General features: G+C 33.9%; 1 protein-coding gene across 1 annotated transcript in view; it reads left to right on the top strand.

Annotated features, from left to right (window-relative positions):
• The window catches only part of STK3 (serine/threonine kinase 3), a gene marked incomplete at its 5' end in the record, with an annotated part of 334603 nt that overhangs the window by 195995 nt on the left and 111728 nt on the right, over positions 1 to 26880 (top strand). The window contains 1 exon segment of the mRNA XM_084230531.1: positions 22172 to 22309. Within this exon segment, the coding sequence (XP_084086657.1) occupies positions 22172 to 22309 (138 nt within the window).

Genomic DNA, 26880 nt, shown 5'->3' on the forward strand with positions numbered 1-26880 from the left:
CTATTGTGGGTAAGTAGATACACTAAACTATTGCGTTTTTAATCGTTTCTTTCAAAGACTGGATATCTTTTATAAATGACAAGTTCAGATAAAGTATGGTTTTCAAACTTGCAGATGTAAAGAAGAATGAAAGGCTAGCAAGTATTACTAAGTACTAAAATCAGAATGTCGAAATATCTGGTGGAATGATGTAATAGGTTGAATCCAGGAAGATAAAATTAAATGCATATTAGGTTTGAATATTTTCCTACTCTGATCCCCAATGAAGGAGAATAGGCAGGATGGTAGGACCTAGGGAGAACCATAGGTTAACAGATATGAATATAAAAAACATTTAGTAGTTTTGGTTGACAGCGAATTGATTCCACATGCAGAAAAGGTTTTGGGGTCCAGGATCACTCATGGATATAGTGTGTTTTTTTGGTATGTGGATAAAAATATTCTTAACTAACTGACAAAAGTGAATAAATAAACTGTAGACCTGTTTTGTGTTAAATTTATGCTCCAAGGCACTTAAAATTGGATTTCTTTAGACTAGAAAGTATATTTCATTGTTAAGGGTAGAAAAAAAGATAGGAGCTTTAGAGATGTGTGCAAGGATGAAAAATAGTTTTTCATTGTAGTTCAGTTCAGTGCACTTCCTTTGTCATTCTTTTCTAGGTGGGGTAGGATTGGGCTTCCTCATCCTTTTCAGTTGTACTAGATGGCTACTACTCCACTAACCTGTACTTGTGGCCACACCTGACTCCTCCAACATCCAGTCACTATTCACCTAGTTGAGCTCTTCCCTTGGAGTGGATTTGGTCTCTTGCCAACCTTTCAAAATTTGGTGCTAGGGATGGTGCTACTGTTTCTTTATCCTTAGTCACCATATATTTTATAGAGAAGATCAACTTTGTTAAAGAAACTTTGCTTTCAGGGGATTTTTATTACTGAATTATTTTAATATGTATTGGCTTTTTAATGCATTATTCTTTATGTTGAATATAATGTGGATAGTTTCCAAAATTGGACCCATATTACTAAATGCTGTAAAGAAAAGAAAATGCTCTTTATAGTTGTTGGCTACTTTTTAATCCAAGATGGGGAGAGTCTATTTTTTAATTTTATCTAAAGAATTCACCTGTAGGGCCTCCCTGGTGGTGCAGGCGTTTGAGCACAGCGCTGTGAAGCTGTCCACAGCCTCTGCAGTGCCGGTTCCATCCCCACTGGCCTTGGAGCAACCCACATGGAGAGCAGACCTCTCCTGCCTCACCCGCTGCTCCCCTCAGCAGTGTATTTTGTCAGTCTGCCTGTTCTGTTCCCCGCCCTGTCTCTGGTGAATCCTCTCACCCTTCCGCACATCTGGCCTGTACCCCGGCTCTTGTATAAATAAAACAAATCTTTAAAAAAAAAAAAAGAATTCACCTATACTCACCAAGTACCTTCTCTTCACATTCTGTTTCAGTAATGACTTGATTGATTATGTCACCTGTGCAGTAGTTGAAAATGGATATGAGTACACAATTTTCAGGACCTCCCTGCTTCTTTGTAGAACATTTGGCCGTATGTAAGTGATTTAACAGTCATGCAGTCAGGGTTTTCAGAGTAAATAATTTCCATCTCCATTACTGTATCTTTCTATTTATAAATACTTGCTGGATCATAATATTCTTCAGTTAAGTTTATACAAGTCAAAAAATAAGGCTAACTATAAATGACAAAATTTTAAAAATCAGGTTACTGCAATCCTTAGGAGACTTGTAATTTTGTGATAATTGTGAGTGAATAGTTTATAATTTGAAATACCAGCAACTGTAAAAGTGTAAATTATTGAGGAATTAATGTAGTTTTTTTGAGAAGTGCAATTTGATTTGAAATTATGATTTTATGCACATCTTAACTGTTACGACCTTTTGAAGCTTTCGAAAAACAATATTAGTGAACATAGTTTAAAAGGAACAGTAAACCAAATTTCTTTATATAATAGTCTATAAAGAAAATGTTGAGTGCAGACTCCTAAAAAAGAATTAAAAAAAATTATTGCTTCTTTAGTTAGTAAATATTTTTTTCTAATACTCAGTCTGCCATAGCCTAATTACATGGTGGTTTAGGTTGCTTTAAGATTACAAATATTGATTTGAAAGTTCATAGCCTCAGACATTTTTCAGTGTGTGTGTGTGGTTGTGTCAGCTAAATAAAGTAGGCAATGGGAAAAATAAGAAGTCTTAAAATGTATTTGAATCTCTGATCATTTTTTAGATTTGTCACATCCTTTTTTTTTGTTTAGTTTTGTTTTTTAATTTCTAATGTTTCCTGTGAAAAGTTAAAAATAAAATCAACCATATTTACTCATTATTGTGGTAAATAAAAAATGATTTCAAAAGAATCACTATATATCCTTAGACAATGTGCAGATTCTTTCGTAGTAACTCCAAAATAAGACATTTGAGGTGAAGGAGGGAAAAACCAGTATTGTGGGGGAGTTCAGTCTTTATTTTCACCAGAAAATGTATTTAAATTAGAATTTCCAAATGTGAAAATTCTGAAGGCATGAAAAGTGCTAGTTCTTAAAGTTAGCGTATGGTTGATGTTAGCCAGAATGAAGTTCAGGCTGAGATGCTCTGTAGCCACTGTGTGACCTACCCAAAGGCAATCAGAATGCACTTCTTTCTTTTTCCTTTTTCTTTCTCTCTCTCTTTTTTAAAAAAAAAAAAAAAAAAAACTAATTGGCCCATGTTTAGTTTACTGAATGTCATCTGGACTCAGTAAAAAGCAAGTGACCTGCATTGAATTAGTGTAATTGTAATACAAACAGAATATCGCATAGTTTTGGTCTTATACAGGAAAGGAGAAAGTTGGAAAGATTTTTCTGTTTGATAAATAGAAACTGAAGATACAGGGATCCAGACCTGGTTCATACTTGATTTTACCTTTCATGTCTTTCTTTGTAAGATCAGTATTTGGGCTTTCAGTCATTTTTCCCCTATAAAAAATAATTGGTTTTCCCTTTGAAACATACTATGGAAGTTTTTTTTTTTAAATTTTATAAATGAATATAATAAGTTATAGATCTAATGCCTATTAAATCTTGAGAAAGTTAGCATTGTCTGAAACAGAAGTACTTTTCCGCACTACTAAGATTGTCAGGAACTTGGCATATTGTTTTACCTTATCATGATTAATATTGCAAGACCCCTTCAAATATTTTATTAGTTTTTGTGGGTTTGTCATTATTACATTTGTTTCAGAGGCAATAGCTTTATTTGTCTGGGGAACAAAAAGCTGCAGAATCTAAATGTTATTTTAATGAATATATATTTTAAATTTTAATTATGTGGCTTTGATCTTGGTAATTAAATCACTTGATTTAATTTTGAAAGTATCATCACAGCTGAATTATTACCATTCTGAAAGTCTTATATTTTGAATAACTTTTCCCTTGTATTAGGGCACTTAAGATAAAAAAGACTATAGAAAGGTTAAAGCCTTCCTATTATCACTTCAGAGAACCTCATACTTTTTGTTTTTAATGTTTATTTACTATAAAATATGTGTGATTTTTTTGTGTAATGTCTGTCTCCCACTAAATTTCATGTTTCAAAAGAGTAGGCGCTTGTGCCCAACACAATTCCTGGTTTATAATAGGCAGTAAGTATTAGTTAAATAATATAAAAATGAATAGGCAGGGCCTCACTGGTGGCTCAGCGGTTGAGCACTGGGCTGCGAAGCTGCCCGCAGCCTCTGCAGCGCTGGTTCGATCCCCGGCTCCTGGGCAAGGGTCCCACATGGCGCGCAGACCTCTCCTGCCACCCGCTGCGCCCCTCAGCAGTGTGTTTCGTCAGTCTTCCTGTTCTGCTCCCCGCTCTGGCTCTGGTGAATTTTCTCACCTTCCCGTACTTCTGACTATACCCAGTGCTTGTATAAATAAATAAATAAAATCTTAAAAAAAATAAAATAAATATGAATAGGCAAATTATTTGTGTTAGTTTTTATGAAAATCTGTTGTCTAAACAACACAAGTAATGAACAATCTAGTCATTATTAGTAAGGTATGATTGCAATGGTGGAATCCTGGCTCTTCTACATTCTGATTTTATTATTTAGGACATATTTATATTTATATATAGCCTTTATCCTCAGTTTTTATGGGGACTGAATTAATTCCCAACAAATGTTGATTGATATCATTATCATTGTTCTTTTCCTTATTATTTTGGAGTTACTTTGGATCATGGAGGGAATGTGTGACTCTATTAGTGAGTTGTATCAGGGGAACCTTCAAAAAATAGATAATGTTTTGCAAGCAAATTTACAGAGGCATAATTGGACAATAACTTTGGGGCAAAGAGAATTATCTGTAAGCCATGCCAGAAATTTGTACTTTACTTTGTAAATAATGGGGAAGGATTGGTTTGAGGGAAGCATTAATATGCAGATTTATATTTTAACCTGTATTGCATGAAGTATGTAGGAAAGATACCAGAGGGAGATGGAACTGGGGCAGATTATTATGACCTTAAAATAATTTGTCAATTTTGTATTGTCTGAATAAAAATTGATATAAAATAATAGTATTCACATTACCATTGCAAATAATGGTAATGTTCATTATATTTATTATGAGTAATAATTGCAGTACCAGTTATTGAGTGTATTCCATATGCCAGGTGTTTTTATATTCATTATCACTTACTCCTTACAGAGTTACTATAAGAAAGTAGTTCTCAAAGTGAGTTACCAGCAACATTAGTATCTTCTGAGCACTTTTGAGAAATACAAATTCTTGGGCCTCTCATTTTAGTATATTGAATCTGAAACTCTCTGAATGGAATCCTGCAGTCTGCATATAACAATCCCTCTAAGTAGTTCTGATGTGTGGTAAAATTTAAAAACCGTTGCTATATGTATTCTCCAGATTCTCTTACTTAATATGTTAAATGTAGTGTAGCAGGTTGCTCATTGGTAAATGCAGTTATATCCCACTTCTATTCTAAAGTTAAAAATACTTCCTGATGGAAATATGTTGTCTTCAGATTAATTTAGTGAGCCAAAAGCGCTCCGTATCTATCTGTGGGGAGGCAATATAACTTGGTGGTTAAGAACATTGGTTTTGGAATTACACTGACTGAATTAATTTTCTAATTTTCCCCTTTATTTGTGGAGTATTTGTAGCAAGTTCTTTAACCTCCCTGTGCCTTGGTTTCCAGATATATAAATGCAGCAATAATTCCTCATTGGTTTTTTGTTGAGAATAAAAGGAATATTTTTTGTAGTTACTTAGTACATTGCCATGCATAGAGTAGATATAATAATAACAGTAATTACTATTATGTATAATACATAAATGTGTCAAAAGTTACATAGCAAAAACATTTTAAAAATAGTGCCAGGATGTTTATCATGTGAAAATATATTAGTTATGGGCTTGATAACTTTAAGAACTCATTTCTGCACCCCCCCCCCCCCCCCCGGTTTTAGTAGAAGGACATGCTTTGCCTTCCCTTCATGTCTTATCTTTTATCCTTCTCTTCTCTCTGTTATGGAACTTTATAGATTGAGATTGTTCTCATTTATGAAACAGTTTCCTTAGGAATCAATACTTTATAGCTGCTGCTTTGCTTCACATCTTCCTTTCATAGCCATGAATAAAAAGATTAATGGTTGCTTGCTGTCTCTGAATAGGCTTTGGCTGTTTCTTTCCCACCGCTGTATTGCTTACAGTTTTGCTTCTATTTGATATTGAAAACTATTTTCTCCTCCTGAAAGCTCTTTCTGCTTTTTATTTCTGGGATGTTTTGATTTTTCTCTTACCTCTATTTAAGTTCTAGACTAACTTCTAATTCTTTTTTTAGATACTTATCTTTTTAGTGTTATCATGGGATAGTTCAATATCTTTAAGTATGTTTTCACTGTTTTTTTTTTTTTTCTTTTTCTGTCAGACTTGTTTTAAGTTTGTATTTTCTGTCTTGGTTAATGGCACTGCCATCCAACAGTTGCCAAGTAGAAAATCTGGAGATTTTTCTCACTCTGGCCGATCCTCCAGCATGAGTCAACTGGCAATTCCTGTTGATGCTGTCTCCTAAATTTATTTCCTTCTTGTTCACCTTCTTTGCCACTGAAGCAATTCAAGTTCTCGTTATTCACCAGTTCTTATCTATATTACTTGCTTATTATCTCCCAAATATATCCCATTCTTTCTACTGTATCTTTATTTTAGACCCCCTAATTTTTCTTCTGAATTTCTACATCCATCTCCTGTTATAATTGTGTCTTTTCACCTCCCTTTCCAAAGCATCCTCTGTGATACTGTTAGATTAATCACTCTAAAATGAAATTCAGATCATGTAACTAACTCCCTTACTTAAAAAGAATTACTTTCATTTGTTTCTGTGTTAAGAGCCAAACTCTTAAGGGTGCATAGCTTTGCCTACTTTATTTGTGTGATAACCTCTTTCAGTTAGGCTATTCAAGTTTATTTTGCTATTATTATTTAGTTAGGCTCAGTTTATTTTGCTGTGCCTACATTTTCTTCCATCTCTCTTTTGTATAGCCTAACCTGAGAACCTTTCTTCTGGGTTTTCTTAGCTTCTGGGACACCCCATGATCATAGAATTTATCATACTTTATCTGACTCTTTCACCATACTATGAATTTATTGAGAGCCACAGATGTAACGTCTGTCTCATGTCTTTGCTGTCTAATGCTTAATGACGTAGGTATAAAATAAGTCATTAATGTGCATATATATTTGAAGTACATTGTTACTTGCATTTTTTAATAAGTAGGTAGACTTGTCTATACTCTGTATCACTAATTTGGATAAACCTTGAAAGAAGAGTACTTTCTCTCTCTTACCCATTAACAGCTTGAATGCTACCATTTCTTCAGCCTGGGTAAGATGCTGTATGAATGAAATAAAAAGAAATAAGAGGAAAGAATTGGTGTTGTAATATGCATTTTCCTTGACAAAACATTTCTTTAAATACCCATTTTATGCTCATAATTCTTCATTTTATTTTTAGTCCACTTTAGTTTTACGGAAACAAAATAGAAATCCTTTATGTTAGCATCTAAAATGCTAATTTTGAACTTTACTGAGTATAGTATGGCACTAGTCCAACACAATCTGTTAAAAATTTTCCTCTGGGTTAGATCTTAAGTTGAGAAGAATGAGGTAACTTTAATGTGAACCCAGAATGTACTTCAGTATTTCTCTCCAGTGAGTTGCCAAATTCGCAATTCCATTTGTATCTGGAATTGGGGGAGCTGAGTTTAATATGGATTTTTGCCAATGATAGCAACTCTTGGCAAGATAGTCTTGTTCTCTGTGCTTAATTATATAGTTTTATTATAAAGTTTTTCACATGTTTATTTGGACACACTGCTCATATATACTTTATTCTTTTGGTAGTTAATCATTTACTGTCAAGTCTTCCTTCTTCTGAGAAGGCCAGCTCAACATTTTTATGCTTTATAATTAGCTATCTTCTGTCTTTTTGCTAGGTTTATAGATTTTAAAGCTATACAGGTATCTTAGGGGTCATAATATCAAAATTCCTCCTCATAGGAATTCATAATTTTAATGAAACTGAGAGAGACTGAGTTTGTTAAATATTAATTTATTCCATATATATTGAATGCCTATTCTCACTGCTTTAAGCACTGGGCTACAGCAGTGAATGAAATGAAGTTTCAACTTTTTAAGTGTTTTTATTATAGGGAGAGATAATACATTATACACAAAAAACACTTAACATATCAGGTGCTGATAACTGCTATGCAAGAAAAATAGAGCTGTGTAAGAGGGATACAGAATCACCAGAGTAGTTGTGATAATAGTTAAAGGATGGTCAAAAAGGCCTGTCTGATAAATGGACTTTCAGTAGATATCTCAGAGAGTTAGGTAAATGAGCCATGTGAATATATGGGGAGAGAGTGTTCTAGTCAAAGGAAACTGACATGGTAGTATGTTTGAAGTTTAGAGAACATGGCGGTTTATATGACTGGAACTGGGTAAGTAGGGACAAAGGTAGGAAATGAGATCAGAGAGCTAGCAGGACTAGATCACTTTGAGTGTTAAAAAACTATAGTGAGCTTTTTAGCTTTTATTATGTGAAATTGGAAACTATTGGAGGGTTTTGAGCAGAGGATTGATATGCTGTGGCATGCAATTTAAAAGGCTTATTCTTTGTAGAGAAAGGGTTGTAGCAGGGCAAGGATAGAAGCAAGGTATTTGTGAAGAGGTTACTTATTTCAGTGGTCAGGTAAGACATTGTTGGCTTGCACCAGGATGTTAAAAATAAAGGTGTTGAGAAACAGTCAGATTCTGGATACAGTTTGATATGTTTTATGGTATGTGGATTTTATTTGCTTTTCCATTTCTTGTTTTGATAGACTGTTTCTACCCTAATTTTAAGGGTAAATGAGTTTTAAAGCTATTATAATGCCAAATTAGTACACTTGACTAGGTATACAGACACATTTATTTCTATTTTCTTATGAGATATATAAGGGCATTAAATATTTTAGGTGTAGCTGCTATAGGAAACTTTCAGCCTAGCTAAAAAAGTATATATGTTAATGTGCCTCTTGAATTAGATCCTCAGTTTGATTTTTTGTGGACCCTTGATTCTTTCATAGTGAGTTATTATTGCAATACTTGTTTATATTTGCTGTACTAAACTCTGGGTTTGCTGTATCATTATAGTTTATGTTAATTTTCATTAGCTTTGGAAAACTATGTGTTCATACACAATGAATGGATGGCAGTATAATATACATCCTTATTATTTGTTTAAAAACCGTGACTAAACTTCTTTAGTGTTTGATTTGATGTATTCACGGACAGTAGAACCAGGAAGGATATGTATAGCAGTGCCCTCTTTTTATGTGGGATATATTTGAAGACCTCAGGGGATGCCTGAAACCAGGGATAATACCAAATCTTATATATGCTATTTTTTTCCCGTACATTTACATCTATGATGTTTAACTTCTGTGTTAGGCAAATAAGAAATTTAAGTAAAACAGGTAGAGCAGTATACTGTACTAAATGTTATGTGAATGTGGTCTCACTGTCTTTCAAAATATCTTATTATATATTTTATTTTTGGACTACAGTTGATTGCCAGTAACTGAAACCGTGAAAGAGAGACCATGTGGGGGCGAGGGGTAGAACTGTTTATATATTAAAATACCTGGGTCAACCACTAAAAAAAGAGAGATACATTCGTAAACACGATAGCTAAATCAAAATGGAACTCTGCAATATGTTCAACTCATAGGGAGGCAGAAAAAAATGAAAAAACAGAGAAACAGAAAACAAGACATAATATGTAAGACTTAAGCTCTAATATATTAGTACCTACATTAAATGTAAATGGCATAGTATGCCAATTAAAAGACAGATTGGAAGATTGGATTTAAAAATATGACCCAACTATATGCAATATATAAGAAACTCACTTCAAATTAATAAAATAAACACGTGAAAAGTAAAATGATGGGAAAAGATGCACATTAATCAAACATTAATCAAAATAAAGCTTAATTGTTTATATAACTACCAGATACAATAGACCTTAAAGCAAAAAAGAAAATTACCAAAGACAGAGAGCCATTGTATAATGATAATAGCTGATCTGCCAAGAACACATAGCAGTCCTAAATGTATCTATGTCAAACAAGAAGCTGTAAAATATGTGAAGCAAAATTTGAAAACTGAAAGGGGGTTAATAAACAAATCCACAGTTATAAGTGTAGACTTCAACATTCCCTCACAATAATTAATACAGCAACTAGATAGAAAATCAGCAAGATATAGAAGAACTCAGCACCACCATCAGTCAACAGAATCTTTATATTTATAGAACACTTCACTCAACAATAGAAGTGTACATGTTTGTTAGAGCTTCCATATGATCCAGCAATTCCACTCCTAGTTATTTACCCAAAGGACACAGAAACATCAATTCCAAAGAGCACCTGCACCCCTATGTTTATAGCAGCACTGTTTACAATAGCTAAGCTTTGGAAACAACCCAAATGCCCAAAAATAGATGACTGGATCAAGAAGATGTGGTACATATACACCATGGAATATTACTCAGCCTTCAAAAAAGATAAACTCATGCAATTTGCAGCAACATGGATGGAGCTGGAAGGGATCATGCTCAGCGAAATAAACCAGAAAGAAAGAAAAATACTGGATGGTCTCACTCATAGCAGGAATCTAGAAAACTTAAATAAGGGACCAGGAAAATGAATAACTATAAGAAAGTAAAAATCAAAATCAACAAAAACTATGAACCAGAGACACTCCATGAGGGGTGGGGGGCGGGGAGGGGAGGGATTGGGGTCAAAATAAGGGGAATATAAATATAAATATGGGGAATATAAAAATAAAATTTATTTTAAAAAAAAAAGAAGTGTACATGTTTGTTTTTCAAGTGTTCATGGAACATATACCAAGAATTATTGCATCCTGGACTTACCTCAACAAAATTTCAAAGAAGTAGGATCATATAGTTTCCAACCACAATGAAATCAAGCTAGAAATCAATATAAGTAAGACAATAGGAAACTTCCCAAATACTTACAGACTAAACAACAAACTTCTAAATAAGCTGTGGGTCAAAGAGGAAGTGTTGAGGAAATTTTTTTTTAAATACATTGAACTGAAAAATATAAAAATGCTAAGTACTAAAATTTGTAGTAGAGTTAAAACAAGGTGGAAAGGGAAATTAATAGTATGAAATACATTAGTAAACAGGAAAAGTCTCAAATCATTAATCAAGGCTTCTAATCCAAGAAGTCAGAAAAACAAAGCAGGCAACCCAAAGCAGGCAAAAGAAAGAGAATCAACCCAAAGCAGGCAAAAGAAAGAGAATAATAAAGAACAGAAAACAGTGAAATTTAGAACAAAGAAAGATCAGTGAAACAAGTTGGTTCTTTTAAAGAAAAATATAATTGATAAATCTCTACCAAGATTCAAAAAAGGAATTTGAAGTGGAGGAGCTGTTTCTACATATAACTTTTTAAACAACTGTAACTATACTTTTAATTTTGGTTTCCATATACTCATTGCTAGTACATTGGAATGCAGTTGAGTTTTTATATTTATCTTGCAACCTTGCTGAACTCATTTCCTTGTTCTATGAATGGTTTTGTAGATTTCTTAGATTTTTGGGTTATCCATCAGTAATCCTATAAAACTGTTCAGATGATTCTATGTAGCTTGTGTTGATAACCATTGACCAAGTAGTTACCAGTTCCTTTTGGAACTGGTGATTGCTTGTGAATATAAGCTTTTCTTAAAGAATATGGAATCAGAAACTAATATGTGAATATTTTTAACATTTTCCATAACTTTTGGTACAGTGTGATGATTTAATTATTTATTTCGCTTTCATGTTTGACCAAGTCAGTGTATTAAAACATTCTTTTCTCCTGCAAGATTTTGTGAACTTGTTGACAGAATTTTTTCTCTAAAATTTGCCATTTTTGCATGGCTGAATTGGTGATAGAAATTCTACAGGGACTACACCTGAGAGGAGAAAGCATACATTGTACAAAACGGAAGAATGATGTAAAATACATATATAAATAAAAAATAAAATAAAATAAAAGTTACCATTTAATTCCCATATTGTCAAACGGTTCCTGAGATCTAGGTGTTTGTTTCTGATTATAGACTTTCAATATTTTGAGTAGTTTCTTTTTTATTCTTCACATACCTTTTGTTGTTAATTTTAGTTTTTCTTATTTCTAATTTATATTGATTTCATTCTGTAATTTTTTTTTTTTTTTTTTTTTGTTAAATAGATTTGTACTGGGCATTATACTGTTCTTGGACCAGAGCCTGCATGACATATATTGCGTGACACTCTTGTTACCTTAGGACATCTTAATTGTTTTATCTTAATTCAATCTCAGGAACTCTATATTGACCTTTGCTTATTTAGCTTTAACCTAGTTCTTAGTATCAATTTGGGTTCATAGGCCTTTGAGAAGCATCTGCCTGAGTTTGCAATCTCAGATATGATGAGGGATTGAGTGACTTGTTTTTAATTGGCCTTTTTACATTTTGCTATGTTTTTATTTTATTTTATTTATTATTATTATTTTAATTTTATATATTTTTTTACATCATTTTTCATTTTCACACAATGTGTGCATTTTCATCTTGGTTATAGTCCCCATACAATTCCCACCCCCCTCCTCCCCATTTTGCTATGTTTTGATTACTTGTTTAACTGTCACGGATTCTATAATAGCTCAGTCTTTGCGCTTTGGTGGTAAAATGTAACATAGTTTATTTATTTATTTTGTTCTAATCATGGTGATTTTAAACCCAATGGTAATTTTGAGAATGCCATGTCAATCATAGGTACTATATAATTGGATGACTGGGGTTTTTTCTCAGAGCTTGTTATTTAGAATGTTCCTAATCTGGTACTGTTCTGTGCTGCAGAGAATCTCTACCTCCTCATCCTGGATCCCAGATTTCCTCATCCTTTCATGGAATCTTTCTTGAGATCGTCCTTATAAAAGATTGTACTGTGTTAGGGATGCACAGTAGACATGTATTGCAGTATTTGCATATCCTGGGATGTATATACAGGAGCGTTCTAGAAGTCAGAGGTGGAAGTAAAAGACAGTTAAGCCATAGACCGTGGGTCTCTCTTTTTTTGCCTTTGGTTCCACAAATGGTAGTGGGGAGCTAATATGATAGGTATAGATTGATTTACTTTTTGATTGACTTGAATTGTTTTTGCATTTTGATAAAATATAACCAGATGTAACTGCTATTCCACATAGTATTCTGATCTTTTAATAGTGTTTTTGTATTCTTGGGAAACTCTGGGCCTAGAACCTCTTTAGCCAGGTGATCAAAAGTTGCTAATGTCTAAAATTAATTTCCTCAATTTTACGGCCCATTTATAAGAAGTAACATTTCATGAATCTTTTGACAGGATTTCCTTTTTGCCCTCATCTTATAAGCATATTGTTTGTTTCCATTCTGATACATTTTAGTATACTCCATGTATTTTCTGTGCTTAGGAGCATTGGTTTCTCCTGCCTTTTAAAATTTGATGTAATTTGCTGTTTTATTTATACAATAATTTATTTTAAAAGTGTTGATGTAGATTCTGAATTTCCCTATGATATGAAATTGTTTTGATAATGCGTTTTGTTAACTTGAATAACATATATTAACTTTTTCTAACATCTCATTTTTTTGGTGAGGTATTTTACTTAGGAAGCTGTGGTAAAAATTTTGTGGTTTAAATAGCAGCCAGATAATATTCTTTTATTGAGACAGTACCATATTATATGGAATGCCCAGTACTACGTGAAAATTAAGCATTAAAGGCCTTATCAAAAAAAAATTAAGAAAGTGGTCTTATTTAGAATTGCATCAAAAAAGATAAAATACTAGGGAATAAGCTTAACAAAGAAAGTAAAAGACCTATACACTGTGAAACTTTTTTTTTTAAGGATTTATTTATTTATACAGTCAGAAGCGCGGGAAGGTGAGAGAATTCACCAGAGCCAGAGCGGGGAGCAGAGCAGGCAGAAAGACCAAAGTATACTGCTGAGGGGAGCAGTGGGCGGCAGGAGAGGTCTGCGTTCCATGTGGGACCCTCCTCTGGGGGCCGGGGAGCAGCCGGGAATCAAACCAGCGCTGCACAGGCTGCGGGCAGCTTCGTAACCCAGCGCTCAACCGTTGCGCCACCAGGGAGGCCCACTATAAAACATTTTTAAAGGAAATAGATACCCAGTGTTCATGGATTGAAAGAATAAATATCATTAAAATAGCCATACTATCAAAAGCTATTTACAGATTCAACACAAGCCTATCAAAATCCCAGTTGCATTTTTTAAGGAAATAGACCAAAGAATTCTAAAAATTACATAGAAACACAAAGGACACTGAATAGTTAAAACAATCCTGAGGAAATAAAGAAGAAAATTGGGAGTTACCACACTCCCTTATCTCAAACTATCAAGATATTCATCTAAGATAGTCTGATATTAGAACAAAAACAGAACAATGGAATAGAATTTGAGAGCCAGAAATAAACCCATACATATATGGACAGTTAATTTATGAAAAAGAAGCCAAGACCATGCAATGGAAAAAGGAACATCTCTTCAACAAATGGTGTTAAGAAATCAGGGACAGCCACATTTCATTGGACCCCTCCAAAACCCACATGTCTGGCTTTATACCAACCTGGCTGCTTAACCCCACCCTCAGGTCCCAGCCACCTTCCCTTTGGTGGTGATGGGATTTGGAGTTCCCAGTGTCTTTGGCTTTGGCCTGGGGTGGGGGTGGAGTCCACAAAGCCTGTATGGAATTAGCTTTAGGACATCCTTTTCCCCCTAACGCCTTCAAGAACTAAAAATTGAAATACCATATGACCCAGCAATTATATTCCTAGGAATTTATCCAAAGAATGACAACACTAACTTGAAAACACTTGACCTTTATCTTCATAGCAGCACTAGTCACAGTAGCCAAGACATGGAAACAGCCTAAATGTCCATCAGTGGATGAAAAGAAGTGAGAAGTGAAATTTTGCCTTTTCAACAATGTGAATGAAACTTGAGGTGATTATGCTAAGTGAAATAAATTAGAAAATGAAAGAGACTACCAGGTGTTTTTTCTCTATGTGAAATATAAATAACTTAAAGTTCACAAACTAACAAAACACAACAAAAGTATCTCACAGAGTGTGTCTAAATAAACTGGTTATTAGGAGGGCTTTAGGAGGAAATGGTATAGAGGGGTTTAATTTGATGATGTGAATGGCAATAGAATGGTGAGACATAAACACATATCAAGGTGTGAAGCCATGCTCTTGAAATTTTGTAATATTGTAAACCAGTAAAAGTTTCTTTAAAAAAATAAAGGCCTTATGTATAAATATTTTGGACATTTGTAAGTACTGTTAATTTATATTCTTAACTCAGTTGGGCTTCTTGCTCATTGTATTATTCTGAGGTATATGACCTAATCTGATTTGTTATTAGTAGCACACACAGCTTTTGACAATGTAGAAATTTAGGTTACTGGTGATATAATATGAATATAATGTTGCAGGATTATATTCATATAATATATTCATATACTAGATTATATGAATATATGCATAAAATTCATATAATCCATATAATATATGAATATATATTATTATTAATATATTCATATAATATGAATATAATGTGTGTTCTTTGAGAATCAGTTGGCTACCCAGAGATGATTATAGGGAGTAGCATTATCATTCAAATCCTGTCTATCAGTACAATAAATATGAAATTGTCCATAGGATGGACTTAACTAAGTTCACTTGTATATTAACCAGATTCCAGTTTATTTTTTAAAACAAAGATATTTAACTATCAAACAAACTGTTGATCATCAATATTTTCTTCTTAAGTCAATTTTACTTAGGAACCAAAATTTTGGTCAGAAGGCTACCAGGTGAACTAGAATAAGGCAGTTAGTTGGATAACCTTACTTCTTTATCAATCCATCATCATCTGTGTCTACTTGGTGACTTTACTTATTTTGAGGACCAGGCACACAATGCCAATTTCATTTTTCAGGATTCCTCTTTGATGTGTTGTATAAACCTCCTTTTGTTATCCTTCCCTCTCCTCCCCCACCTCCATCTGCTTTGTAGCTGACAATTTAAAAGTTGTCTAGCCAGGATTTAACTACTAGATTGCTAGGCAGCTAGACTGCCAGTCTTTGAGACCCAAAAACAGGAACCTGAAAAACATGTAGTCCAACCTCTTCACTTATATGAAGACACTGGAGGCCACACTTACAGGCTTTATTCCATTGTATTGTGTGCTAGTTTTATTTTCAGTATTTTAAAAATTATTTTTACTCTATATCCATGTTTTAATTTTTCTTAGTAGCTTGCTACGTATATATTATGTTTGCTACTAGGAAACAGCTATATTTGTTTAGTTCTTTGCACTTTTATAAAGTCCTTTCTCATCTTTATCTCATTTATTTGTTGTGAAGATAACCTTTTGCTCATGTACCTGAAATTCTTGAATAGTGGAACTTCACCGGCAGATCCATTGCTTCTGTACATTTACAAACCGTGCTACCTCATTTTCAGACATCACTCTGACTCACTCCAATGAGATTATGAAGTTCAGGCACTGTGGCTTCTCACCTCCAGTTCTTTCTACATCTTCTGGGTGCTCCTGGAGTCTAAGGCATGAAATTCTAGGCATGAAGTAATTAGTTGTTTTGAAACACTTAAGACTACTTGTGATCAGGGAAGTTCTTTTAAAAACTTAATCAAAGGTTCAGTATGTCGTTAAGCAACACAATGTGTAGAAACAAACACAAGGATAATCATATCATTTATTATACTAGCATTCTTCAGTCAAAATGGTGTTAGAGATAAGATAAATTATATGGCTGTAATGTGTGTCCATGTGATTTGGTTCGTGACAAGGAAGAGAGAATTGTTAGGCTAAGGCTTGCCACTGATTGCCAAAACTTTCTGCAACAGGGAACTATTACTTAGTCAACTCATATAAAACCTAGAGATTCTTAAGAAACCCTCTGTGATCCGTGATTAGGTTTAATTAGTTAAATAAAATAAAGTTGCTGAGAAAATTTGTTATTGATTAGCCAGCATAAAAATAGAAATAAAAAGTATAGTGGTTTTCTTAGGAGACTGCATTTTGGTAGGTTGTTTATTAAGATTTACTTGTTTGAACTGTATGCTGTATAGTTTCAATGCTTGTTTGAGAATAGGATATGAACATTTTACGTTCACTTTATGATAGTACTAGGTAAATACGAGTTAGAGTTAAACTTTTTATCCTTGGGTTTCTAATAGCTACTGCTGAGGTGAACCATATATGTTAAGATTATCTGAAGATAAGACTGCAACTCTTTGGCTCAAAGTTCAAAAGAGAGCATTAGCTTCAAGGACGTAAATCACTGAGTTGTTATCCATCAATTTGTAATAGAAGTGCAGATGAACAGCATTTATCTAGACCATCTAGTATCATTTACCTACAGTTTGAGGTAGGTCTATCTAAGGGCTTATGTAGGTACTTTGAACTGTTTTGCAGAGATGAGAGTTCAAGTTTATATTTTTATTTTTAAATTTGAAGTAGCATTTGGCTTTGTGCACCCTTCTTGTCAGTCACTATTAACCCAGTTTTGTCTGTCCTTAAAACCAGATTAAGTTCTGCTTACCTATGGAGCTGTCTGAGATTAATTAGGTTATTTACAAAGGAATTTTATTTCCTAGCACCCTATTTTTATTATTTATTACTTATATTAGTTTCTTACCCTACAAGTTGACTTTGAGCTTTGTGAGTCTGACTCCATATAGCAGAGTTTATATGGGCCATCAGGCAGAATATTTAGTGTCTCCTGGTTTTCATTTTTTAAATCTACTTCTTAGCTCATACGAAAAACTTTTAGTTGTGCACTTTCTTGCAGACCAAATTCCATATCCTCCATTCCCTTTCTAATCTTATCATTCCTAGTCCCTTACAGGATAATCACCTTGATTTCTGTTCCTCCCAACAGCCTTATTCTACTGTCTTGTGTTTCCGTATGCTCATTTCTCCTATGGGGAGTGAGGGGAATGACCTCCTTCTTCTTAATACCTGCATTTCTTCTATTATGGTACTGTTCTTTAAGTCTTTTATTGTTAGTTCTTTTATTACCAGACTAGATTTTTTTAATGGGATGCTTTTTATTGGTAGTGGCTATATTTCCTGTTATAACTTTGAATACCATATGCCTAACATTAGACTTTGTGCATCGTAGACACCCAACAAATATTTCTCACCATGATTATTACTGTATGTTTTGCCTCATTCATATTTTTTTATTGTGGTAAAATATATACAACATAGAAGTAATAATTTTAACCATTTTTAAGTATATAGTTCTGTGAAATTAAGTACACTACTGTGCAACAATTACCACCATGCTAGAGCTATAGTATCTTTAATCTTCCCCAGCTGAAACTCTGTGCCCATTAAATACTGACTCCCTATATCTACAGTGCCTGAAACTACCCATTAGACCCTCTCTTCTCAAATTTGACTACTCTAGAACCTCACGTGAGAAGAATAATAAAATATTTTTCCAGTTGGCTTATTTCAGCCATAATTTTTTAAGATTCATTAATATTGTAGCATATGTCAAAAATGTCTACCTTTTGGGCCTCCCCGGTGGCGCAGCGGTTGAGCACTGGGTTGTGAAGCTGCCCGTAGCCTCTGCAGCGCCGGTTCGATCCCCTGCTGCTCCCCGGCCACCGGAGGAGGGTCCCACATGGCGCGCAGACCTCTCCTGCTGCCCACTGCTCCCCTCGGCAGTGTACTTCGGTCCTTCTGTCTGTTCTGCTCCCCGCTCTGACTCTGGTGAATTCTCTCACCCTCCTGCGCTTCTGACTGTACCCAGTGCTTGTATAAATAAATAAATAAATAAATCTTTAAAAAAAAATTAAAAAAAATTTCTACCTTTTTAAGGTTAAATAATACTCCTCTGTGTGTGTGCATGTATGTGCTCACACACATATCACATTTTGTTTATCAATTCATCTGTTAGTGGATACTTGGGGTACTTTTGGCTATTGTGAATGGTTTTGCTATGAACATGATGTACAAATATCTGTTCTAGTTCCTGCTTTCACTTCATTGGAATATATATGTATATATCCAGAATAGAATTGAGGGAGCATATGCTAATTTTATGTTGAATTTTTAAAGAAATCACTTACTGTTTTCCACATTTTACTTTCCCACCAGCAGTACTTGAGGGTTATTATAACTGCTCTACATGCTTGCCACATTTGCTATATTTTGGGTGTGTTTGTTTTGTAATAGCAATAATGCTAGTGGATGTGAGTAGTATCTCTGTGGTTTTGATTTGTATTTCCTTTAGAACTACTGATGTTGAGTATCTTTCCTGTGCTGCTTGGACATTTGTATATTGTTTATTGAGATTTATGAGTCCTTTGCCCATTTTTAAATTGGGTTGTTTAGCTTTTTGTTGCTGAATATGAACCCTTTATCAATATGGAAGATTTGCAAATATTTTCTCCCATTCCATGGATTGTCTTTTCACTCTCTTTATGTGTCTTTTCATGCACATAAATTTTTAACAAGTCCCAGTTAGGTAACTGTTTTATTTTGTTGCATTGATTTTATTTATTTATTTATAGAGGCATGTTTTTATTTGTTTGTTTGTTTGTTTGTTTTGTTTATACATGCACTGGGTACAGTCAGAAGCACGGGAGGTGAGAGAATTCACCAGAGCGGGGAGCAGAGCAGGCAGAAGGACCGAAGTACACTGCTGAGGGGAGCAGCGGGCAGCAGGAGAGGTCTGCGTGCCATGTGGGACCCTCCTCCGGTGGCAGGGGAGCAGCCAGGGATCGAACTGGCGCCGCAAAGGCTGCGGGCAGCTTTGCAACCCAACGCTCAACCGCTGCGCCACGGGGGAGGCCCTGTTGCATTGATTTTTGGTGTCACAGACAATAAATATTGCCAAATTCATTATTGTGAAGCTTTCCCCCTACATTTTCTTTCAGTAGTTTTTATAATTTTATCTAGTATGGTTAAGTTATTGATTCATTTTGAGTTAATATTTACATGTGGTATAATGTAAGGATCCACATTCATTTTTATTGTATGTCAATATCTGCTCTTCTGCACCATTCATTTAAAAAACTACTTTCTCCACTGAATAGTCTTTCTCCTACTCTGTTTGATTGAAAGATTCTCAGCTTTATCCATTGTCCCAGTTGTGATTGTAATAATAAGTTTTAAAACCTTTCCTATCGTTATTTTAGGAGGAGGAACTTCGAAGATACAAGTTGAAAAAAGAACCATCATTTATCATCTTTCTATCCTTTTATTAGCTGTTGCTTTAGATTTAGTCACCCCTTTGCTCTATCTTCTTGCTTCCTGAGACACAGTAGAAGTACTAGAATACTTTGCTAACCTTTTATTTTTTTAATATTAATTTTTTATTGTTTTTACATCATTGTTTATTTTTAAACAATATTTGCTTCTCCCCACCCCCTCAGGTGTAGTCCCCATAGAGTTTCCTTCACCAATGCATCTGTGCACCATTACCTCAATCCCCTTAAATAAAGGCTTTTCTGTAAGTCTGAAACTTTGATTTTTAGCCACTTCTCTGGACTTTTGAGTCCACCTTTTTTTTTTTTTTTAATGAGAAGGTAGAGCCAAAGTATCTGTCATGTACCTTTTACTATGGAGTTTGCATGACATTAAGTGTCATATTAAGTGAAAGACTTTTGTTTGTTTTGTCATGCTTTTCACATTCTTTTATTTTGACAGTGGTTACTACTTAGGACATCTTTAATTTCTTATTCTATATTTTTATGGTATATTAAGAATTCTTTCTATTGTTTCCAGCATGTTAATGGTTTTTAAGGTTTAACTCCTTAATCTTAAATTACTAGATTTTTAAATTTTTTAAAATTTTAACATTTATCATTTTAAAAACTTTTTAGACAATATTTACTTCCCCCCACCCCCTCAGATTGAGTGCCCATAGAGTTTCCTTCCCCAAGGCACCCATGCACCATCACCACAGTCCCCTGTGCTCCTCCTTCCCTCTCTCTGATCCCTCTCCCTCCTCCTTCCCTGCAGTATGTCTCTGGTTTATAATTGTCTGTTTTTGCTTTGTTGTGTTTTGTACTGCTATGGACAGCTAAATGGAAGTGCTTTGGAACAATTTTATCATTTCAAAGGAATGCATTAAAATTTGCATTCCCAAGAATATATTATATTCATCATTTTGTCTACAATTTTGGTATTTTCTCCATTTTTTGAATGGAAGTTTTATTTTTAAATTTTTTAATTAATTTTTAACTGAGGTAATTTTTGGAGTACCCCCATCAGGTATTAGCACAGTAGTGCACCACCACCAACTCACCACTGTAGACTATTGTGCTTCCTTCCTTTTTGTTTCTACATATCCTCCACCCTCCCTCCCTCTTGGTGCTTCAGTTCTGTAGCCTGAGTAGACGTTTTAAACATAGCTGTATCATTTTTTCAATGGTAAAAAGCTTAGTTTGTAAGTATTATTGTAGTTTATAGTATTAAAATATTTATTTATGCATCATAAATTCATATGCATTAAATTATTTTTGCACTTGAAGAGAAAGGATCACCAAAGCCAGGTGAAAAAATGAGGATAATACAGAGAAAGAAGTCTCTTTTCTGCAATGCCAGACTTTCACATTCTAGAAAAGGAGTTTTTTAGAAGCTTTCACCACTGAATACATCAGTGAGAAACCCACATTTGTTGCTGCATTTATTGAATGCTTGATACATTTGTTTTAACTTCATTATTGTCTTTATATCTTCTATATCTTTTCAAAGAAAATGATGTTTTAGTGATGGTATTTATCAGCAACTATTCTAGATGCCCAGGAAAAAAGTTATACGCAGTGATTTCCTAAGACCATCAGGGATTAATTTTCTTTGTGAAAAAGGGTAGGAGGGACGTGTTTTAAGCTTTTGAATTTTGAACTATCTGAATGTATTATAATTAGTGTTAAACTATTTATACTAAATTAAATCAGTAATAAAATGATTTATTACCTGAAAAATTTTATTTTAATTTGGAATCCTGACTTGTATATTTAATTTTAATTAAAAATCTTTGTTCCATTTAGTATTATTTCAAATCAGAGCAGTAGTTTTTTGTTCACACATAAATAGTGTGTGTTGCAGAAGCAAATTAGATTGCTGCTAATTATTTTGAGCAGCAGTACTGATAAACTGAAATGGAATGTAGATTTAGCTTGCAGTAGCATTATTTGGGGAAATAGCTGTTAAGTAGAGAATTCCTTAGTTTGGAAAAAGGGTTAGAAATGCTCTCTTTTTTGGAGACATTAAAATAACAGATAAAATAAAGAATGATGTGCTCAATGAGCTACAGTTTAAATAGAGGAAATTTAATGGGAAATGATTACATTAGTAGCAGATGGACTTGCTTCCTGAATTGCAATCTTACTGGAAATCCTAGAACAGCTTAAATTTGTTTTCTAGATTTAATGTCTGATAAAAAAGATAGGTAAAGAGATTTGTTTATTTGGTGTGCTGTTGTGATTCTTACTTTGTTTTTTTTTTTTTAATATTTTATGTTTACTAGGCTATTTTTATGATTCCCACAAATCCACCACCAACATTCAGGAAGCCAGAACTTTGGTCTGATGATTTCACAGATTTTGTTAAGAAGTGCCTAGTGAAGAATCCTGAGCAAAGAGCTACTGCAACACAACTTCTACAGGTCAGTGATTAAGCCTGTAAGGGAAAGATATTTTCTTTATACCTTTTAACCTTTCTGACAATGATGACGAGAAGTGCCAGGAATTTTATTAATGATATCTAAAGATGTAAGCCTCCCAAGAGATATGGGTTGATGCACACACTACGCACACACACACACACCACACAAACACACATACATACACCATTCTTCTTCTGCATGTTCTCTTTGTCTCATTTTTAATTTTGTTTTCCAGGCTATCTTATGTTTTTTCCCTCCTTTCTACTTTTTTTGATCAACTATTTTGCCCTTATATTGTTTTAAGAGAAAACATCCAATTGTGTCTCATTTCAAAAATGAGTTCTTATCTCCCTTTTACTGTTTTTCATGTCATTTTCCTGATGTATTATTCCTTGACCCAGCATTGCCCCTTTGACTTTTTACTCTACTAAGATATATGTAAATATAAGCATGATCTCTGAATTCTTTGAAAAGGTCATGTTGTAAATACTGGTTACAAGACTAAATGAAGAGTTTCAGTATCCCTGCTTAAAGTATCAGGTGTTTTTTTAAAATTGGCCTTCAAATTTGACGCACATGGAAATAATTTTTTACTTTTAACAATTATTTATATTTTCCCAACAGAGTTTTGTGTCACATTAGCAAAACTTGATATTTGGAAAATAATTTCTTGTTAAGTGACAAAAGGATTCAAAAAGTGGTTCTTATAAAAAATGATTTTTCCAGGTACTTTTTTTTTAAATCTCTCATTTTTATTTATTTATTTTTATATCATTGTTCATTTTTAAACAATATTTGCTTGACCCCACCCCCTCAGGTGTAGTCCCCATAGAGTTTCCTTCACCAATGCACCCGTGCACCATCACCTCAGTCTCCTGTGACCCTCCCTCTCTCCCTCTGATTCCTCTCCCTCTTCCTCCCCTGTAGTATATCTCTGATTTATAATTGTCTGTTTTTGCTTTGTTGTGTTTTGTACTGTTAACTATTTTTTTACACTGATGTCTTACTTGGTTTCCCTATATTCCTGCTATAAGTATAGCCATCCGATATTTTTCTTTTTCCTTCTGGCTTATTTCACTGAGCATAATTTCTTCTAGTTCCATCCACGTTGCTGTGAATGGCATGAGTTTATCTTTTTTGATTGCTGAATAATATTCCATCATGTATATATACCCCATCTTCTTGATCCAGTCATCTATTTCTGGGCATTTGGGTTGTTTCCAGGTTTTATCCAGGTACTATTTTTAAAAATGTTTTGTAGAGGGATATAGGAGAGCAGATGTTAAATGTTTATTGTTGTGAAAATTTAGTGCTCCCTCTCTAAAAAGACAATTTGACAGTGTCTATCTAAAATAAAGTGCTATATATTCTTTGATCCAGCAATTACATTTCTAGAAATGTACCCAGTAGAAAAGCTTACCCATGTGTGACGTAACATGTGTAAAAATATTCATAAAACATTGTAATGACAAAGCATTGGAAGCAACACAAATGCCTGTTAACAAATTGTAAGTAGTCTAAAGTCTGTCAAGAGGGATGAAGAGCAAATACACCCTCTTACACACACATATATGTACAGATACACATGCTTGTAATAGATACTCTGGAAAATTAAGCAAGAAACTGGCCTCCAAAAAATATAACTGTGTAGCTGAGAATCTGGAGTATGATGGAAACATACTTTTCCCCTCCTGAATCTTTCCTTTGAATTTTGTGTTATATGCAAATATTGCCTTTAATCATTATTTAATTTATTTTGAAACATTTATTTTGAAATATTGTCAGCATTTCAAAGAAATTTTGAGCACATTAATTGAGAATCTATTGGCATTATTATTGTATTGAGCATCTAAATTATTCAATTCCAAAAAAGACAAGAAAGAAAAGGGGGAAAAAATAGGAAAAGTGGGACAAATAGCACATAGATAGATAATTGTGTAAGTATAAAGGAATCAGACTGAAAAGATTCATTGAAAATATTGAGTTAAGCTCTTTAGTAGTCTTTAAAAGGTAAGAAAATTGAAATCCCAGAAATATTAAAGGACATTGTTTTGAGTTCCTTATCTGAAAATGATTGTCATACCTGCTAGAACCTGAAAGTTAGCTCCTACCCCATGGTGGTCTCCCATGAGATGTTAGGTTTACTGACATCTGTTATTATGTGAGGTGACCCCAGGGGCTGGCTGGAAGAAGTAGTGTCCTGGGTTGCTATGTGATTTAGGCAGGTGGGTTTTTCATTTTACCAGTTCAAGTGAGGAATAGAAATTTTATCTCACTTTCTGTCCCAATTATATTATAATTTTCTTAAGTACTTTCTCTTCTACATTGAGATCCATATCAAATAGTGTTTTATGATATTTGCTTTATTCTTTAAAAAATTGAGACAACTTAAGAGAATCAAAGAAATTTATGTATTTACCCTATTTTTGCTCTTTGTAAAGAACAGTGTTCCAAGGTTCTTCAGAAGTGGAATTGCTGGATGATACAATAGTTCTATTTTTAATCTTTTAAGGAACCACCATACAGTTTTCCATAGTGGCTATAACAAGTTACATCCCTACCACTAGTGCATAAGGATTTGCTTTCTCCACATCCTTGACAGTATTCATTTTTTTTTGTACTAATGTATTAAACTTTATTTTAATGTGTCTTGGAATAAAGAAAATTGTTCTCTGCCAGATTTTAGGTACACTCTTTCAGAGAAACAGAGTACAGTGTGAGAAATTATCAATACTCATTATTTTTTAAAAATTTTTATTCATCTATATCTATCTGTCTATCTGTCTATCTATTTATTTATTTATACAAACACTGGGTACAATCAGAAGCGCGGGAGGGTGAGAGAATTCACCAGAGCCAGAGTGGGGAGCAGAACCGGCAGAAGGACCGAGGTACACTGCTGAGGGGAGCAGTGGGCAGCAGGAGAGGTCTGCGCGCCATGTGGGACACTCCTCCGGTGGCCGGGGAGCAGCCGGGGATTGAAGTGGCGCTGCAGAGGCTGCGGGCAGCTTCGCAACCCAGTGCTCAACCGCTGTGCCACCGGGGAGGCCCCTCATTATTTTTTTAATAAAGGCTGTTCCAACAGGTGTGAGGTGATATCTCATTGAGGTTTTGATTTGTATTTCTCTCATGATCAGTGATCTTGGGCTCCTTTTCATGTACCTGTTGGCCATCTGTATGTCTTTTTTTTGGGAAAAATGTCTGTTTAGATCCTTTGCCCATTTTTCTATCAAATTGTGGCTTTTTTGGGTCCTTGCTACTATTGAGTTGCATGAGTTACTTTTGTATTTTGGCTGTTAACTTTCTCACACCTATGATTTACAAATATATTTTGCAGTTTGGTAGGATGCCTTTTCATTTTGCAGATCATCTTGTTCTCTGCACAGAAGCTTTTCAGTTTGATGTAGTCCTGCTAGTTTAATGTCGCTTTTGTTGCCCTTACTTTTGGTTTAGATCATATTTTTCTTGATGTCTCTTTATGTTTGAGTAATATTTCATTGCTCATCTTTGACTTTCAATCCAAATTCTTGGAAATATGCCTCTTCTAGAAACATGAGTTAGATTTATTTGGAGTATATCTCATGTAGAAAAAGCTTGTAGTTTTTAGTGTCTTTTAGTAGTTGAGTAAAATAGTATTTAATAAATGGAAATTCAACCCAGTTACTTATATTGACATAATTGTAGCTAATAACATTTTAATCATAATTGTCATATTTTATATTTTGCCAACTTATTTTCTCTGGCTTTTTGTTTTTATTCTGTTCTCTCTGTCTTCCTCTGCATATTTAATTTTATCATGTTACTTAAGCAAAATCCTTAAAAATATTCTTTAAAAATCAGTTTATGTGTCTGTTATATCTTCTCTGCTCACTATCAAGGATAATCAAATAACATGGCTTTTCCTTCAAGCACTCTTTTAACTTTATTAGCCAGTTTCTCCCTGTTGCTTAAATCTACATCTGCAACAGTTAGGTAGTGAGAGCATGAGTACAAATGAAATCAGACATACCAATATTAGGAGATTAAGAATGTTAAGATCTAAAAACTAAAGGTAGCATATCATGGTATGGTCATTTCACAATGAACTGCATGAAAGTAAGTTTTCAGTAGACTCTATGAACCATATAGGTACTTTGGCATTTCTTAAATACCAAATAAATGAAACTATGACTTGAAGAATTGACTCATTAATTTCCCTGAGAAAATAAAGTATAATAAAGTTTGAGATTTCCATACCTTTTAAAAGATAAATATTTCTACTAATTCCCTGTAATCAATCACTAAATCTTATGAATTCTTTCAGTACATTTACTGTTTATTATCTATTTGGCAGCTAGTTTTTTTAATCTAGGTTCTTAATTCCCACTTTCTCCCTACTTCTATTTCATTTCTAAACTCTGCTGCAAGATTATGGTATGAAAGACTTTCTTTTCCTTACATTGCTTTATTGTTTAATTAAAGTGTCTCTCAGACAAAATTCAGGCATCTCATCCTAAATATTTATCCTTATTGCCTGTATCTAAACTCAGACAACACTGCTTTTTAAGTAGTGTTTCTATTTTGGCTAGACA

Source organism: Talpa europaea (genome assembly GCF_964194135.1).
Source record: "Talpa europaea genome assembly, chromosome: 3".
Classification (NCBI taxonomy): domain Eukaryota; kingdom Metazoa; phylum Chordata; class Mammalia; order Eulipotyphla; family Talpidae; genus Talpa; species Talpa europaea.